This window comes from Rhineura floridana, chromosome 6 (genome assembly GCF_030035675.1).
Source record: "Rhineura floridana isolate rRhiFlo1 chromosome 6, rRhiFlo1.hap2, whole genome shotgun sequence".
NCBI lineage: Eukaryota > Metazoa > Chordata > Lepidosauria > Squamata > Rhineuridae > Rhineura > Rhineura floridana.
This window is the reverse complement of record NC_084485.1, coordinates 70,102,779-70,122,055: the sequence shown is the minus strand read 5'-3', so window position 1 is coordinate 70,122,055 and position 19,277 is coordinate 70,102,779. Positions and strand designations below refer to the sequence as shown.

The window sequence follows — 19,277 nt, the reverse complement described above, 5'->3', positions numbered from 1 at the left end:
AACTGATTGTCTACTCTCCTTAGTCTGGCATTTTACAAATCCCAGAGTCTCATAGAAGTTTGCTGCCTATCCATTGTATTGGAGAATGCACCACAAGCTTTTAACAGGAGCAGCTACATTTGAGCATTGGAATGACATCAGTAGTTGTTCAGATTAACACCCACCCCTCTGGCAAAAAAAGGCATTGACATATTTTCTGTTTGTGGGCTGGTTCCTTGACATCGAAATTAAACTGGCAGAGGATAGAGAGTTGTTAACATCTTTTCCATTTTAATTCTATACATATGTTATGTGTAAGCAAGGGGCACTTAATTAAATGGAGCTTACTTACTGTATTGTATTTAAAAAGAGCAAACAAACAAAAGTCTTCCCTGCCTTTCCGCTTGAAAGGTTTTGAGGCAGCTCACAACAATGTAAACATTTAAAGCAATCATTTCAAAAACATTTAGAACAGCTGAAAGCAATAAGCAGCATTTTAAAATTAAAACTGATCATCAAAAAGCATGGAAGAATAAAAACATCTTCCAATGGTTTTTTAAAAGCCTGTAATATAAGTGCCTTTAGCATCTGTGGGGAGGGAGCCATGGTCATCACCCACTTAATTTTAAGTGGGGGCATCTGTAGCAGGGCCGTCAAAGATTGGACAAATTCTGTGGGAGCAAGTGGTCCTTCAGGTCCCAAGATTCACTTGTGTCTAATGGAGGCTCATAGCATTAGCTTGTTATACTGGAATATTCTTAAATGGGATGTTTATTATTTTTTTTAAATCCCTTTTACTTTCCTTAAATCATTGGATAGGAAGATATACATTTAAACTCATCTGATTTTGCTTTCAGTACTGAGAATCACTTTTGGGTCTAACAGTGGGTGTTAAAATGTGTATCTTGACTTGTGAGCTGTTGCCACAGTCTAGCCATTTGGAGCTGGTTGTAAGCATTTAGTGAAATCCTTGCCACCTATTTTTAGATGAAATCCACTTGTGTGAGTTTGCTTTCACATCTTGAAAACCCAGCATTTCAAAGCAACATTTGTTTAAGGGAGGAGGGAGAGGACATAGAAGTTAGAATGGGCAAGTTAAATTAAAATAGGCAGCCTAGGAAATTGTATGAAGGTTCTTATTGGAGTTGCACAGTCTTTAGAACCCATCTGAACAATGACAATATAAAGGTGACTATACAAAAATAATGTTGGCTATCCAGCTAAACTTTTGCTTTAAATTGAGGCAATCAAAGATTAAAATCTAGACATATTAATTTACCTACTTGTAAAAAATAAATGTCATATAACGTGGCTAACTCCAGGTTCTGATCCCAAGTCACTGACATTGAAAGCAATGGAATTTACCAATTTATGTCATAATATGAGTGAACCTATTGAAATAAACTGACATTAGTCATCACTGACTTGAAGCCGTTCATTTCAATAGGCCTCTGAGTATGACTTAGTTTTATTCAATGTATTTAATACTAGGGGCTGTGACCTTGCTCACTCCATTCACCCCCACCCCCACATTAACTTCTTTCTTCCAACCCCATGCAACTATTAAACTCGCTTTTTACCTTTCCAACCCCATTTCAGGAGCCACTTCTTTTCTGCAGCCCCGCTTTGCACCCCTGTCTTCACCTTTACCCCCATGTCCATGCCTCCTCTTCCCCTTCCTTTTGTGCAACTTCCTCCTGCACACAGGCCACCCCCATGGTAACTTCCTACATCTTCCTTCTCCCACACATTGTAACTACTAAGCACTTTTTTCACCTTCCACCCAATTACAAAGCTACCATTCCCTCCTATTCTGCAGCCCCCTTCATATCCCCTTTCATCATCACCTCCATTCCCATGCCTCCTACTCCTTTTGGTTTTGCACCCCTGCTTTGCACCCCCATTTTTACTTTCATCCCCTTTTTTCTTCCTCATCCTGCCTGCTCCTTTTCTCAGCTCTCTCTTGCACACCAGCCATCCCCATTTCCATGCCTCCTCCCCTCTTTCCTATTCTGCAGCCCCTCTTTGCACATCCACCCCATTTTCACCTTCCACCCTACCTCTTATCCCTCCTTTTCTCAACTCTCCCTGACATACAGACCACCCCATTTTCATACCTTCTATTTTGCAGCCCTCTTTGCACCCCCCCCATAATGATGTATGTTACTGGATTTCTAAGATGAATCTTAAGAACAAGCCTGTCAGCAAGCTGATTCAGCTAGAGAAGGTTAAGTCCAGTTGGTGGTTGTTGCACATATATGGGTGTTTGCTTGTTAATAAATTATTACATTGAATGTGGAACTTCATGTTGAAGACAATACATGGTACCAGGAATGAAATGCACTGTGTGAAGGTGCAATGGAATTTCTGAGGACCTCCATCCTTTATCTCTCTCACATGAGGCAGCTGAAGAATGGAAGAGGGAGAAGTTTGAGTTCAGTGAGAGAGGAGGGACACTAAAAGGAAAAAAGTGGCTTTTTTAAACAGTGACAGACATTTGAGTAAAGCAGAGATTGAGGGCATGAAGAGAAAAATGACAGGTTTAAACAATGACAGGTTTGAGTAAAGCAGAGATTATGGGACACTTGAGGAAAATGGCAGTTTTAAACAATGGCTAGGGTTTTGAGTAACAATTTGAATATAGGAAGAAGGCAGATGGGAAAAGCTCTGTTGTGTTAGTTAGCTTCTGTATTGTGTCCATTTCTGCTATTTCTCCTTGTTAAAACCCTTAAAAAAAATAACAGTCCCTTAATGTTCCTTCTCAGTCTATTCAGACCTCTCTTTAAATCACCACTTTCCCCGTCAGTGTCCCGTCTTGTGCAACCTGCCTTCTCCTTTGCTCCCCTCTCCCACCATGACTTCAATGTAAATCAAGGATTGAGCCTGTCCGAGCCCTGAGATCACAGGAAAGAGCCGCCTTAGTGGCTGTCCCTAAACTCTGGAAGTCTCTTCCTGGGGAGGTTGGACTGGCTCCCTCTTTGCAGTTCTTTCATTGGCATGTGAAGACTTTTTTGTTCCAACAGGCTTTTGGGAACCGACTGCAAGGACTATTAAATAGGCTGCTGTTTTTACGGATTAGATTTTGTGTATTTTTAATCACTATGTTTAATCACCTGTGAACCTAGAATTGCCTCTGATGATCAGGGGACTGGAAACAAAGCCCTATGAGGAGAGATTGAAAGAATTGGGCATGTTGAGCCTTGAGAAGAGAATGAGGGAAGATGTGATCGTACTCTTCAAGTACTTGAAAGATTGTCACACAGAGGAGGGCCAGGATTTCTTCTTGATTATCTCAGAGTGCAGGACATGGAACAATGGGCTCAAGTTGCAGCTGAACATCAGGAAAAAATTCCTAACTGTTAGAGCAGTACGACAATAGAACCAATTACCTAGGGAGATGGTGGGCTCTCTAGCCCTGGAGGCATTCAAGAGGCAGCTGGACAGCCACTTGTTGGGTGTGCTTTAAGTTGGATGCCTGCATTTAGCAGGGGGTTGGACTTGATGGCCTTACAGACCCCTTCCAACTCTACTATGATTCTATTAAATGGTTTTAATTATGTAGTTAGTTTAATAACATTTTAATTATAACTTCTGTACAGTTTATATGTGTTTAACTGTATTTGTTTTAACTTTTGTAAGCCACCTTGAGTCCCAGTTCTGGGGAAAAGGTGGGATATCAATGAATACAACCACCACCACAACCAACAACAACAACAATGTGGCATTACAAATCCTCCAAATGGGGCCCGCATGACAACACTCTTACATTTCTATTATATGAAAGATAACATTGAGACTAAAGAAGGACCCTTGGCAGATTTTGCTTGAAAGCTCATAATAAAATGGTGCCTTAGAAATAATGTTATCACTTTCACTTGCATGCACCTGCATATCTTTCTTGGTAGCAGGAGGCGTGATCCCAGGGTTTGAGAAGGTGGGGCTCCCTGCATCCATTTCCATTCTATCTCACGTTTCTCAGAGTTGTTGACTTTTCTTGGTGAAGATTAATAACTTGGAGACCTTGGGGCCTTGACCAACTAAGATAGAAAGTACCAGCAGCGTGACGACTGATGTAACCTCCTCCTGCACTTATATAACTGTTTTGTTGTTTCCCCTCACATCTCAACTGAATGATCTATTCAGGTGACAAAGGGTAGCTTCACTTGATTTTTGGGAAATGGAAAGAAAACTGGCTTTCTCATCATCATCATTTATTTAAATTTCTATCCTGCTCGTCCTCCCAAAGGAGCCCAGAGTGGCGAACAACAGAACAGCAAAGCAATAAATAAAAATAGGGTTGTTGTTTTTAAAGTCACATATCATCAAAGCTAATGATTTCAGGGATTGCCAGGAACAGTATATCTTGGCCATAAAATTCCTGAGTAAACAGGAATGTTTTAGAATTCCTCCTGAATGTTGATAATGAGGGAGACAGGCACACCTCACCTCACACCTCCATACATGGGGCCCCTCTATTGAGAAGGCCCCGTCAGGGGTCTGTGCCGTAACTAGTTTTACTCAAAGACAAGAACTATGGTTTCTGAAGCTGGGAACAATGACTGCTTCAAATAAAAATGCTGAGATAATAGCCTTACAGTAAGGGGCAGAGGAAGTTCTGAGCACCCTGCAATTCTGAACTGTATGGCAGAGGGAATCCTCCACTGCAGGGCTTCAGATGACAAGAGTAGAGGGAGGTTTGGAGTGTGGCATCATCAGTATTCTGATAGCACCTAACTCATTTTCCTCCAATCTAGGTCATACAGAATATGGAGAAACCAACTGGTTCTCAATTGGAAAGGGTGTGAGACGGGTGTATTTTATCACCCTATTTATTTAATCTATATGCAGAACATATCATACAGAAAGTGGGATTTGGACCAAGATGAAGGAGGTGTGAAAATTGGAGGGAGAAATATCAGTAATTTAAGATATGCAGACGATACCATATTACTAGCAGAAACCAGTAATGATTTGAAACGAATGCTGATGAAAGTTAAAGAGGAAAGCACAAAAGCAGGACTACAGCTGAACGTCAAAAAGACTAAAGTAATGACAACAGAAGATTTATGTAACTTTAAAGTTGGCAATGAGGACATTGAACTTGTTAAGGATTACCAATACCTCGGCACAGTCATTAACCAAAATGGAGACAATAGTCAAGAAATCAGAAGAAGGCTAGGACTGGGGAGGGCAGCTATGAGAGAACTAGAAAAGGTCCTCAAATGCAAAGATGTATCATTGAACACTAAAGTCAGGATCATTCAGACCATGGTATTCCTGATCTCTATGTATGGATGTGAAAGTTGGACAGTGAAAAAGGCAGATAAGAGAAAAATCAACTCATTTGAAATGTGATGTGGGAGGAGAACTTTGTGGATACCATGGACTGCGAAAAAGACAAATAATTGGGTGTTAGAACAAATTAAGACAGAACTATCACTAGAAGCTAAAATGATGAAACTGAGGTTATCATACTTTGGACATATCATGAGAAGACATGATTCACTAGAAAAGACACTAATGCTGGGAAAAACAGAAGGGAGTAGAAAAAGAGGAAGGCCAAATAAGATATGGATTGATTCCATAAAGGAAGCCACAGACCTGAACTTACAAGATCTGAACAGGGTGGTTCATGACAGATGCTCTTGGAGGTCGCTGATTCATAGGGTCGCCATAAGTCGTAGTCAACATGAAGGCACATAACAACAACAACAACAGGTCATACAGGTAGGTGTGCTAGATATGTGGCCTGGAGAGAGGATACAGTCAATGGAGGTGAGCTGACTGAAATAAATTATGGCAGAATCTAATTACATGCTTCAGGAAACTTTATCAAGTCTAAGTGGTCAAAGTAAAGGGAGATTCATTCAGTTACAGATCGGGCTTATTTCTTTCTATGTGGCTTGTGAACCTTTGGCCAGTCTTCAGCTGAAATCCTTGCCAATCAAATGGTGCAACTTATGTACTGTCAATGCTTTGGTGCATGAATTAAGAGGCAATAAGAAAGAAAAAAGACTCTGAAATATGTAGTGTTTCTGAATTTCTTTTCTGATAATTTGTATGTAACCATCTGAAAGAAAATTTAGGCACACCACATATTTCATAATATTTTCTTTCTCTCATTGTCTATTAAATCATGCACCCAAACATGGACAGTGCTATGTATTTTTAGTTTGCTTTTTAGTAGTAGCACACTTTCTCTGGAGGCCTCCCTGCACCTGCACCCCCCAGCAACTTAGTGTTGCTGCAGCAGGGTCCCAGGGACTCGGGGCACATTAATATACGAAGCTGCGGTGTGAGAAGAGCCATAGCTCAGTGGTAGAGCATCTGCCTTCCACGCAGAAGACCCCCCCACGATCCAATTCCGAGCATTTCCGGGTAGGGCTGGGAATGTCCCCTGCTGAAACCCTGGAGATCCACTGCCACTAAGTTGGTCTTGTATTTAACAATTCTTAGAAATAGAGTTTCCATTGTAAGAGGCCCATCATTTTATAGGTTAAGTCAGATAAGCAAATCCTTCCTGCAGGGGACAGATCCAGCCCATGGAGGAATTTTTGGGGTGGGAGTGAGTGGATTGCATATGACATCATCTGTAGAATATTAAGGTCTGGCTGCGTTTTTAAAGGAAAAAAATGTAGCAAGGCAACTTGACTCTTTATTTTTATAAACACCTGCTTTGCTGCATTGTGAATTTAGGTAGATACGAGACTGTGACTTTTAATCTTAGCCAAGTTTGCATCCAAAACATTAGGGGTTTCTTTTTACAAACTTCATTATGATCAATTACATAATTATGATTGACTCTCCTTTTATTTGTTTTAAGTTTTCTATATGCTGTGATCCTATTTTCTCAAGAGTACAGCTGTGTGGCTTCCACAGTGATAAGGAGGACTTGCCCCTCTATAAAATGCTGTTCAGGACTTCATTTGGATGCTCCATTTGAAGGCAAGATGGGGAAGGTGCTGCTGTGGGTTGGTAAGTCTGCGTAATTTTCACTTGAGGCTTGTAAGGTGGGATTTCATTTCACAGGCACCAGGAGTTGTGCTTTGCTAGGCTGCACAATAGGATTTCCCCCTTAATTTGTTCTATGTTCTCCCTTCTTTTGCAGGCTTGGCTGTTTTGCTGCAGTTACAACTAAGTAAGTACTTCGCCCATTCCTTAACTAGAGATGAGCGGTGTGTGGATAGAAGAATGGGACAGATGTACAGTATACTCAGCATGGTCCCGTCAACAGAGTTTGGATATGACAAAGTCACTATTTCTCTGTTTACACAGAGTTATTCCAAGAGTAGAAAGGAGCAGTGGATGGTATACTGTAAGCCATCCTGACTCCTTGGAATATGTGGAGAAGATCATTATAAATCATAATATATAATATTTAACGCATAGTAACCAATGGAAGCTGGTCCATTAGGGTTAATGGGGTGCTGCCCCACCATCCTCAGTCAGGCCCTACCTGCGTGCCTTCTTATTTACATACAGTCCAGCGGGGTGGCCCTAGCTGTCAGATTCCTTCTCCATGCAGTATTGCCCTTGTAGACCCCAGCATGGAGGAGAAGAATAGGGACAAAACTAGAATGAGTTGGCTCTACATGTCATTGGCTCTGGCTCCACCTACTGTTCTCCCTGCCTTCCAGCTTACCAGTCTCAGTGGGCATCAGCCGCCGCTGATATTAACTATCTTGAAACTAGCAGACCAGTGCCAATTTCTTTTAGGGATTTGCACCAGTCAAAATGTGTATGAATAGTCCACATGTCTAGTGGTTTTATGCTAGTGTAATTGTCATGACTTTGCCCAAAGAATCCTGGGAATTGTAGTTTGGTGAGGGTACTACAAATTCTTCCAGAGATTCTAAGCCCATATGCCATGAAACCATAGTTCTCAGCATTCCCTGGGGAAAGAGGGCAACTTCAGTTTACATTTGTAGTTATATAGATACACTCCTTCCCCTACACCTGTGAAATATCATATGGCCAATGATAATCTATTATTACTTTGCTTCATGCAGAAATCAATTTTTTTGACAAAGGTTGTTGGCAAAATAGTACAAAGAAAATAAATCGTGTCCCATCTTTCCAACGGTTTAGCCCCCAACTTAGTGTTTGGCTTTTGCTTCATATATAATCCTTGCATGCTTACTTGACATTTAAATGTATGGTTGGGAAGTGAATGGGATATTAAGAAAATGTATTAAATGAGTATTTGAACAGCTACTTTATTATTTCCTCTTTTCTTGTCAGGCTCTGCTGATGAACCCACAACTCCTCAGCCAAGTGATGAGAATGGTGAGTGAACTTTGTCAAGAGCAAACACTAGTTGTATAGGAGGACAGGTAGGCACCAACTCATGGGATGGAGCAATTTTTTAATCTGGCTTCTGGTGGCCCTACCAAGTGATTATCAAAGTGTGTGGTAAAAAAGTGTCTACAGTTTTATGTGTGGGGGAAATAAAATAACATTCATAAATAGAGAGAAAAGCACTCAACACTTATTTAAGATGATATCCACATTTCAGTTGTCTGTGTCAGCCTTTCTCATCCTTTGGGTTCCCAGCTGTTGCTGGACTACAACTCCCATCAGCCCTAGCCAACATGGCCAATGATCAGGAATCATGGGAACTGTAGTCCAGCAACATCTGGGGACCCAAAGGTTGTATGTAATGTTCTAGCATAATGCTTTGCCAACATTTGCCTCGTCTTGTCTGCTTTTGCTGCTGGCTCCACCCACAATTGGTATGTGATCCTCCCCAAGGTTGACTATAAGTGAATATAGTCCTTGGGTTGAAAAAGATCATCCACGACTAACTATGGCATTAAACTGGAAGTTGGGGAAGAAACTAGCACTGGGATTATGTGATGATGTTCCCATTTCTTCTAGCCCTTGGCCTGTCTTTAGAACTAGGAAAGATTAGCATTGGGATTGACAAAAATGTCAGCCTTACAGAATTGGTTTGCCTGCCACTTAAAAACCTTCCCTCCAGAAGCACTCTTACAGGATAATGCCTGAACAAGAAAACAACTCTGAGTGTGACTTTGTATCAATAATGGCACCATCTCCACTTTCTCACCAGGCCATTCCTGCAAAGTTGTGTGTTATTTCACTAACTGGGCTCAGTACCGTCCTGAACCTGCCAAGTACTTTCCAAACAATGTGGACCCAAATCTGTGCACTCACCTCATGTATGCTTTTGCAACTATGAGTGAAAACAAGATTGCTCCTTATGAGTGGAATGATGAAGATGTCCTCTTTCCCCAGATCCAAGCACTAAAGAACAGGTCAGCTTTTTCTTAGATGCAGCATTCAGATATAACTGTGATGTGGGTAAAAGAGAGGTGCCTAACATTTTATATGAAACGTTAGAACCATTCTGGGAGCCTATAAAAAAAGCTGGGGCCTGACACTTGTGTAGCATAACCTAATCAAAGAAATGTACAATCTGGTGGAAATAATTTATTGGTAGCATTAGACCTTATTGGGTAACCTAATGTTGATGTTTGTATAAGCATTGAGTAGACGTCAACTGGAAATTCTAGTAGCCAGAAGATATAAGCAGGAACAATATCTACAGATTTTCTACAGCAAATCTGTTTTCAATTTTTCCCCCCCCTTTTCACAGTAATTCTGCCTTGGTGACACTGCTGGCTATTGGAGGGTGGAACTTTGGTACACAAAAGTAAGTTTTATCTACAACTTTGAAAACATGAGTATGGTGGCAATTGGCATACAATTCTGAGAGTTGTGGGGTGAACAGTATGGCATATAATAGTGGTTGGCAACTGACAGATCACTGACCAACCTTCCTCAGATGCGTTCTTGCTTCTTCTTTCCCACTTCCCACTTTCAAATAACCTGAAGAGATGAGGAAAACTTGGCTTTCCACCCTCTATTGCAAGAGGATCAGATTTATGAAAACCTAAGTGTCATAATTTGGGGTGGAACTGTGGTTGATAATTGAAGCATCTCAGCTGCATAAAGCAAAGCAAATTAGAAAGGAAATTAAAAAATGCTAAAGCAGAACAACAGAAAAAAGAGCCTGTAAAACAATATGCAGTCAGATCGGCTGACAGAAACAAGCAAACAGAAAGAAGGAGATGAGCTACAGATCCAAATAAAACAGAAAGGCGCTGAACTGTTTTTCAATAAAAGACTATTGTTTCGTCCCTCTGTTTGAACTTGAATTGGATGAAGTGGGGTAGGCACTTACCTAGGAATGCTCATGTCACAAGAAATTTGTTGTTCTTTAAGAGAGTGCCATAAGACTCTGTTTGTTTGTTTCCCCAGATTCACTACCATGGTTTCCACTGCAGCCAACCGCAAGGTTTTCATAAACTCGGGGATTGCATACCTCCGCAAATTTGGCTTTGATGGGATTGATCTGGACTTTGAATATCCAGGTTCTAGAGGTAGCCCCCCTGAGGACAAGCATCGTTTCACTGTCCTGATCCAGGTATGAAATCAGTGGGTTTAGCAATCCCATGCGTTAGATTTCACAGTTAGGGAAGAAAACTTTTGGTCCAAAGAGGACTGTAAAAGTAGGCCTGCATTGGTTACAAAAAGCTGACATGGTAGTTCATTCTCTTTCTTTAGGAAATGGTGGCAGCTTTTGAACAAGAGGCCAAAGAGACTGGGAACAGCAGGTTGCTGGTGACAGCAGCTGTGTCTGCTGGTAAACCAACCATTGATGCTGGATACGAAATTGAAGAAATAGGAAAGTAAGTGGAGAAAAAAAACATTGTCAGTTTCAGTTAGAGTAATGCTTAATTTCTCAAGCTTACTTAGAACTCCAGTCCTGTGGCCTGTAAGTCCTTATTACTCAGTGCTAAAGGAAAGTAAATGGAAAGATGCACTCTCTTGTTGATTATTGCTTCACATGTTGCCTGATTCTAAATTGCTCTTTTATTACAGATATCTAGATTTTATTAGCATAATGACCTATGACTTCCATGGCGGCTGGGACACCTTCACAGGTCACAACAGTCCCCTGCATGTTGGTTCAGCAGATATTGGAGACTACAAATATTTCAACTGTGTAAGAATAAGGCGCATGGTTTATTTTCCTTAGCAGACTGCTTGGTGTTGGTAAATGATGGATTGTGATATGTTTTCTCATTGTCATTCTTGCAGGAGTTTGCCATGAAATATTGGAGAGACAATGGTGTTCCTGCTGGGAAGCTTCTCATGGGATTTCCCACCTATGGACGCACCTTCAGGCTTTCTACTAGTGATACATCAGTGGGTGCTCCTGCTTCTGGGGCTGGCTCTTCTGGACCGTACACTCGTGAGGCTGGCTTCTGGGCTTATTATGAGGTAAGATGTTGGAGAAATAAGTCATACGGCAAGATGGCTTTTAGATTACAATCCTAGACATGCTTACCTATTGAACTCAATGGATCTGAATATGGCATTGCACTCCTATGTGCACTTACTGGGAGTAAACCCCATTAAGCTCAGTGAGACTTACTTCTGAGTAACTATACTTATGATTGCACAGCACATGGTTTGTTGCCCTTCTCATGTTTTTAAGAATGTATAACTCAAATCAGCAAAAATTATTTTATATACAAAATGCATTCAAAATCTTGGAATATTTTGAGTATATTTAATACATCTATTGTACTAAATGTTTGACTCAAAATAAATATTATGCTGTCTTTCTACTTCCCTTCACTCTCCACATCCCACCATCCAACTCTGTAGCTTGCTGTTCCCCCCAAATTCCATTCCTACACCATAATTTAATTTAATCAACTGACTTTCTAGTAAAGGTGGCATTAATTCATTTACTCTGTCCTTTTTCAGTGTAGATGCAGGTAACCCAGTCACTACCTTAGGCCAGACAGCAGGATCTTTAAGGCTAAACTAGACACACTTTTTCCCTGTGGAGGAAAAAGCAACTGTGGCAATTTTGAGCAGAAAGCAGCCAAAGGGGGAAAGACTATGGAATCCCCACAGCGTGGTACTCCTCCTCTGCTTAAAATCACAACCTCGTGAGACTATTTGGTGTTTTAAAAAATCTGAAAACTTGGGGAGAAGTTACATGTGTGTAATTTGTTGTTTTATTTTCAATTTGTTCCTTGCTTTCCAGAGAGTATTTGCTCAGCATTCAATTTCAAAGTGAAAATGAAATGGCCAAAAGCAGCTAGCTAATTTTTACCTGCTAAACAAGAATGTTCAGTAGTCCAGACTCAAGATCTGATTCAAACAGTCTTTCGGCTTTATGTCTGGGTTGTGAAGCACCTGTATTTTTTATTCAGTGGTGTGAACAGTCCTAGCAACCACTGGGTGAAATATTTGTTTTTTTAAGTGAAGCTTGAGTTTCTCACATTTATTATCCTACCACAAATTAGATCTTTTTAAAGAAATTAACTTATCTGTTGGGCTTTTAACTTCATGTTTCACAGGATTAATCTGATCCAAATATATTAATCTGTTAACTCCATAATGTACTTGCAGATTTGTACCTTTATAAAGGATGCTACCGTTGTTTGGATTGCAGACCAGTGTGTCCCTTATGCTTACAAAGGTTCTGAGTGGGTTGGATTTGACAACAAAATAAGCTTTGACTATAAAGTAAGGATATCTTTGTTAACTATTACCTGTTCTTTTATACAGTATTTTATTGCCCAGAGTGATATATTAAATGCCTAAATATTGGATAGATTTTTTACAGTTTGAAAATAGGAGTTGCCATTTACAGATCTCTCATTTATACAGTAGATCTAAGTGACCTGTAGACACTGTATCAACCATATGGGAGCTGGTATAGCTCTTGTATAGCTTGGAGAAAGTTTGTTTGTTTGCTTATTTAAAACATTGCATACTACCTCCGATCCAATATATTTCAGGGTGTTGAATTAAAAGTATAAATAATGTATTTAGCATATATAATATATTAAAATACACAATAGAACCCGAGCATTAACATTCACCGCATGGGTGGGGTCCGATTGCACAGGCTCTTCCCATGAATCAGCATTGTGGTATGGGTGCCAATTGCCTAGGAAAAGACTTCTAGCCATACGGCTGGGTCATTTAAATGTTCTCCCAGCCATGGGGAAAGGAAACAGTGTAGACATGGCTGGTAGAATGTTTAAAGAGTGTCAGCAGTGAAAGATAGTGTTGCATATTGTAGAAATGAATAGCCAATGTGGTACCCTCCAGATGTTGTTGGACTCCAAGTCTCATCAGCTACAGCCAGCATGCCCAATGGCCAGGGATGATAGGAATCTGAGTCCAGGAACGTCTGGAGGGCACTATGTTGGCTACCCCTGTCCTAAACTGCACAAACATCCAATCCATATACGCTAGTAGACCGATAGCTGATATAATTTTGTGGAGTACCCTATTTGGTAGTTTTCCTGGAGCTATATCAATGTTGAGTTAATGGGTTTTTTCAACAATGTGTACTGCTTGTTAGTGACCAGAGCTTGTCATAAAACTTTGTAATTTCGTTTATAGGCCCAATTTGTGAAGGACAACAAATTTGGTGGTGGCATGGTGTGGGCTATTGATCTGGATGACTTCAGTGGCTCTTTCTGTGGTGAAGGTCCTTACCCTCTGATAAATGAGCTGAAGAGCCAACTTGCAGGAAAGGGTAAGATGATGCAAAGGAGAATTTGTGGAGAAAATACCAAAGCAAATCAAAGCAGCTGTTTACATTTCACACCTGGCTCTTGCAGCAATGTTTTTAATAATGGAAAGGATGCTTATTTAGGTTGGCAATTAAGAAGATATGTTCAGTTTCCTTTTGTGCTATAACTACCTACCATAAATTAGGTACAAATTCTGTTTCTGTTGTAGGTGATGTCACAATTTCTAGTACAGTAATGGAGGATGAAACCTCAAAAACAAAGAATGTGTCTCATTCTTTAAATGCATATCAGTATCTGACCAACAATGTTTTCTTACACTGACTCTTTGCCTGTCCGGTTAGCTTACATGGTCACATCACCAGGCAGAAATAATGTTGTCATGATTGTCATACATCTACCAGAGCTTGGAAAAGTTACTTTTTTGAACTACAACTCTCACCAGCCCCAGCCAGCATGGCCACTGGATTGGGCTGATGGGAGTTGTAGTTCAAAAAAGTAACTTTTCAAAGCTCTGCATCTAGCATGAAGTGATCTTCCTTGATCTGAGCTCAGCCCAGTGGGTGTAAAATAGGACACATTTGTAAAGTGCCAGTGAAATGTCCAAAACAGAAACAGCAAAATAATTGAATAGTAACTATTTTAATGTCTCAGGCTGTTCAGGATATTAAAATCACTGCTTTGTGTGGTTCAGTTATAAGAAAGAGGCAGCCTGGAATCAGGTTTGTGTCTCTTGTGAAAAAGTTATTCACACAATGACTGTGTTCTGATCATCATATCTTGGCTTAATACACTGAGTTATAAACTAGCTTTGTGGGGGTGCATGCAGCCTTTTTCCCCAAGTGTTGACAAGGTCAGAGACTGGGGATGTCATGGGAGAAAATGGCCCCTTCCTTCCTGAGATGCATTATAGTCTTTCCTTTCCCACTTTCCAGTAAACTTGAAGAGATGAGGCCATCTTGTCCCTCCATCCTGTGTTGCTCCACCCTTTCTATGAGCAAACAAGCCAGGAAGTCTTTAGTTAACTACAACCAAATGGTGCAACTATAGAAAATGGCTTTGGAAAAAGTCAGGAAATGAACAGTGGTTTGAAGTTGGCTTTATATCCTGGCTTATTCCAAAGCTATTAACGATAGTTTCCCAACTGAGATGTAATGGGAAATTGAAGACTTAACTACACTCACAAGGGTTGTTTATATAATTTAATTGTCCAAACCAAGCCAATGCCAAATGTTTTGGGACCAGCATGTGGTGTTTAAAAGCATATCTGTACATTTTTTAAAAAAATGAGGAAGGGGCAGTTGAACATATTGCATGCAGGCAGCATCTAAAAGCCAGTAAGCAGTTGTCCCGATTTTTACTAGGGCATACAGTAAAATAGTTTTCACAAAGTCACTTCATTTGGCATTTGTTTTACCTCCTTTGTAGTTTGGTATGTATTTATTTGTTTAATTTATATCCTGCCCTTCCTCCCAGAAGGAGCCTGGGGTGGCAAACAAAACACTAAAAGCACTTTAAAACATCTTAAAAACAGACTTTAAAACATATTAAAACAAAGCATCTTTGAAAACATATTAAAACAGATCATCTTTAAAAAATCTTAAAAAGCAATTCCAACACAGACATAGACTGGCATAAGGTCTCTACTTGTGGAAATAAGGTCTCTACTTGTCTGGGCTTGTGGAAAGACAAAAGTCTTCAGTAGGCACTGAAAAGATAGCAGAGGTGGCACCTGTCTAATGTTTAAGGGGAGGGAATTCTAAAGGGTAGGTGCCACAACACTAAAGGTCCACTTCCTATGTTGTGAGGAACAGGCCTCCTCATAAGATAGTAACTGCAGGAGGCCCTCACCTGCACAACGCAGTGATCGACTGGGTATATAAGGGGTAAGACAGTCTTTCAGGTATCCTAGTCCCAAGCTGTATATGGCTGTTTATAAAACTCCCTTAAGAGCATGCATTATCTAGAATGTCCAATGGCTGCTGAATAGCTTAAAATATTATTTAGCAAAGAATTTCATTGTATGAGTGTGACAGGTTCTGGGAGGAGGGGCATGTGGAAGCACCTAGGATCCCTCCTATACCCAGCCAAATAAAGCAAAGTGACAATTATACTCTACAAATGTTCCTTTATTGTCTATGCATTACATTTTAGGATCTAACCCCTAGAGGCCCTTGGCATCCCATTCACTTCACGGAACCCACCTCTGTGGTCCTCACACAGCTTCCAAAGTCTATGTTTTATGGCCCTCCTCATGGCAGAGAGTTCCTCTGGCTCAGCCTGGCGGGCACTACCCTATTACTTGCCTTCCTCTTGGCTTGTGGGCAGCATCCTCGATCTATCCGGTGGTCACATTCCTTTCTCCACGAGCTTTGCTCATGTGGCAGCACCTCTCCTTGCCCTCTGGTAGCTCGGAAAAAGGCTGAGGTTCCTGCCTGTTGCTCTGTCCTGCCTCTCTTCGGCATCCCCATCAGCAAAGAGATGGATGGGGCAAAGGCGAGCCAAGGGGGAAAGCCACACACATCCCTTTCCTGGGCGGTTGCTACTTCCTGCAGCTCATCCTTTGCTGTGTCCCTGGAGAACAGCCCCTCTTTGCCCTTCTGAATTGCTTTTAAAGAGTTGGCCCTTGAATGAACCCAGCTGTGCTCCTCAGGGGGTCAGGCTGTTGGATCCTGCCAAAAGTCTTTTGCCTCTGCTCAGCTTCAGTGGTTGAATGACTTATACCTGCTGACAGAGGAGAAGGCAGAGGAACGTCTGCAGCTGCCTTTCTGGGAGGCTGACAATAAGTTTCTGAATGTTATTAGAAAATAATTTCTGCAGGGTAATGAGCTTTGCCTCCATGATATTTTACACAAACATATTCTATAAAGCTCTGATATTCAATTGCCTGTATTATACATGAAAATGATATTGCCATTATGGAAAGTGCAGCTTACTACCATTTCTCCTTCCTGAAGCAGCTGGTTTTTACACTTAATAGACTATAATAGTTGAAGGAAGAAGTTATTGGTGCATGAGAGAAAATATCTGATTCCTGATCTTGCATATTTCTTTCAGTTTGTGGTGACCCAGGAAGTATCATCATACCAACGACGACTCCTCCTGGACCTACCACCACTCCAGATCCAAATGCTCCCACCACTACTCCTGGAGATGAGACAGAATTTTGTGCAAACAAAGCTGATGGCATATATGCTAATAAAAATGATCCCAATAAATTCTACGTTTGTGCTGGAGGCAGGACATTCCCCATGTCTTGTGCAGCTGGCCTGGTCTTTGAAGACAGCTGTAAGTGTTGCAACTGGCCACCAAATTAAGGACTCGCAGAAACATTGTGCTTTCAACCATCTCTTCTTACAATGTCTGTAGCACCTCCCTTCCCCTTCATACGGAGCAATAAAATTTATTCATATATCTTGGTGCTTTGATGTTTTGTTTATTCTTTGGGGAGGCAGTGGTCAATTTTGCCCAATTACAAGTGCACTAATATAACTTGTGTAGAGAGAGAAATTCAGCACAAAGATTTCATGACATTTGAACCTATGTGTGTTTGAATGTCACACTCTTTCTGCATGTGTATATCTGCCCACACAGAACACCCACTTTCTCACTAGATCCCTATATACTATTTTTAGTGGCCCATTTTTATTGAGGGATGAATGGAAGAATGCAAGTTGGAACCTTGGAGAGCAGGCACTAATTTTATTTTATTTTATTAAAAATATTTCTAAACTGCCCTTCATCCATTGACCTCCAGGCAGCGTACACTTACTCATTGTCAGACATTGCTTAATCTTCACCCTCACCCAAGGGACCCTCAGATCTCCACCACAGATCCTTACTTCAGCTACTGGCTATAGTGGATCTTAACTCCATGGTGAGAGAAGGACCCACCTCATTCTAGGGTCCCCTTCTGTGTATAGCAGGTGCCTAGTCTTACATTCATGCACAGTTAATTGATCCCAATTTTTAAGCAAACTGACCTAATCCGCACCTCCTGGACTATTAAACTGGAACATAATTGTCCTTTGGATTTTGCACTTTGCCAATTGCAACACAGTAAAAAATGTGCCAAATTGCTTATTTCAGGATAAAATACATTTAGAAATGCATTCATTGAGATAAAACACTTATTTAAATATGAAGGTGTGTGTGTGTGTATGTTTCAGTGGCAGGTTAATTCTGAAATGGAATTGAACATTCTCATGAATACACATATGTCAAATTGACATGGACCAGAAATAGACTGATCTGTTCATACATATACATATAATAAAACAGTAGCCTTTGTAACAATTTATTATTAATAATTAGTTATTGTTGTTATTTATTGAATTTATATCTCACCTTTCCTTCTGAAGGAGCCCAAACACTAGCAAAATGATTTAACAAGAAAAAGGAAAGCATACTAAAAACAGTTACAAACATTCCCCAACCTTGTGCAATTACAATTAAAAACATTCTAAGACACAGCTAAAAACATTATTTCATTAGTGATCCTAAGGGTGCCAGGAACAGTCCCCTTCAGCATCAAATGCCTTGGTTAACAGAACATCTGCTTTCCTCAATCTCTTCATGTCTTTTGCTGATGTAAATACCAACATGGCAGTGTTGATTTAGTTAAAGATATATTAGAAAAGCATAATTTGTCTGATTATTTTCTATTACTATTCAAAGTATACCTCAGCATTTGCCATGAGTGAAATGGCAAGCTGTGCCCTACTTGATGCCCTAGAGTTCATGTGCATTTATTTATCTGGACATGCCCTAGTAGCAAGAGGCATCCAAGTCAACAAAGTCACAAGCTTTAACTTCCACCAGCCCCAAGGAAGGGAGCTGAGAACTCTAGCAAATGACTTGAACAAAAACTGATCAAAACATTCCCCAAAGGTAAAAAGGGTCAGGGATAAATGAGAAAATCTCAGGGATTGTCCTTGGTAAACCGGGACAGATGGCATATAGAGTACATTTGCCAGGAAGTCAGGGTTATTGATGGACATGGTCAAGGATCCACTGGGTGGGTTTTTATTTTTTATTTTTTGTCTGGAAAGATTAGTATATATGTGGCATTATATATCCTTCCTGAAAGTCAGGTTGGCTGAGCGCTCCATTCCTCCTCCTCGTTCAAGGGGGAGTTTCTCATCAGTAAGCAGTTACCAGGCAACAGCTAGAAATGGAGGAATATGTCAATGTCAGTTTCTCTTGGTTTCTCATTTTCCCAATCCTAAATTCAGTTTACCATTTCCACAGCAGGTTAATTCACAAAAATTAATCAAAATTTAGTGTGCATTTCTCCAAATATACACATTTTTAATGCAAATTTGCTTAATACACACATTTTTGCTATCTTCCCTAGTATAATGCATTTTTTCAGTGTTATTTTTACTAATGTGCATTTTTATGAATACTCCTAATATGCACAGTTCTGCACGTGTTTCTTGGTTGAAGACTGCATCACGAAATTTGGAGAAGTGTGAATTTCAAAGGACAGCTATGTTTTGATTCACGCATTGCTTTCAGAAGTACAATTTAGATAGGTTTGCACTAAAATGTGGACTGAACTGAACCCTCCCCTGACCATAGCAACAGTATATTTTTTTACACCTCCAGTGCCCCCTGAAAGCCTGTATCCATAGAATGCTATACTAGGCCTAGTAAGTTTTTTGTGTGCTGTTTATTTCTGGGCATAGCCAGAAGTATTGAATGCAT

At 40.5% G+C, this 19,277-nt stretch overlaps 1 protein-coding gene across 1 annotated transcript; it reads left to right on the top strand.

Annotated features, from left to right (window-relative positions):
* Positions 1 to 43: 43 nt before the first annotated feature.
* LOC133387462 (acidic mammalian chitinase-like) lies at positions 44 to 16,955 on the top strand. The gene is made up of 13 exons (XM_061632256.1): positions 44 to 5,706; positions 6,803 to 6,954; positions 7,088 to 7,117; positions 8,221 to 8,265; positions 9,050 to 9,254; positions 9,596 to 9,652; positions 10,261 to 10,426; positions 10,567 to 10,691; positions 10,885 to 11,008; positions 11,104 to 11,286; positions 12,433 to 12,549; positions 13,438 to 13,573; positions 16,626 to 16,955. Exons 1-13 carry the CDS (start codon positions 5,669 to 5,671, stop codon positions 16,883 to 16,885), a joined length of 1,638 nt encoding a protein of 545 aa, XP_061488240.1. The 5' UTR covers positions 44 to 5,668; the 3' UTR covers positions 16,886 to 16,955.
* Positions 16,956 to 19,277: the final 2,322 nt, after the last annotated feature.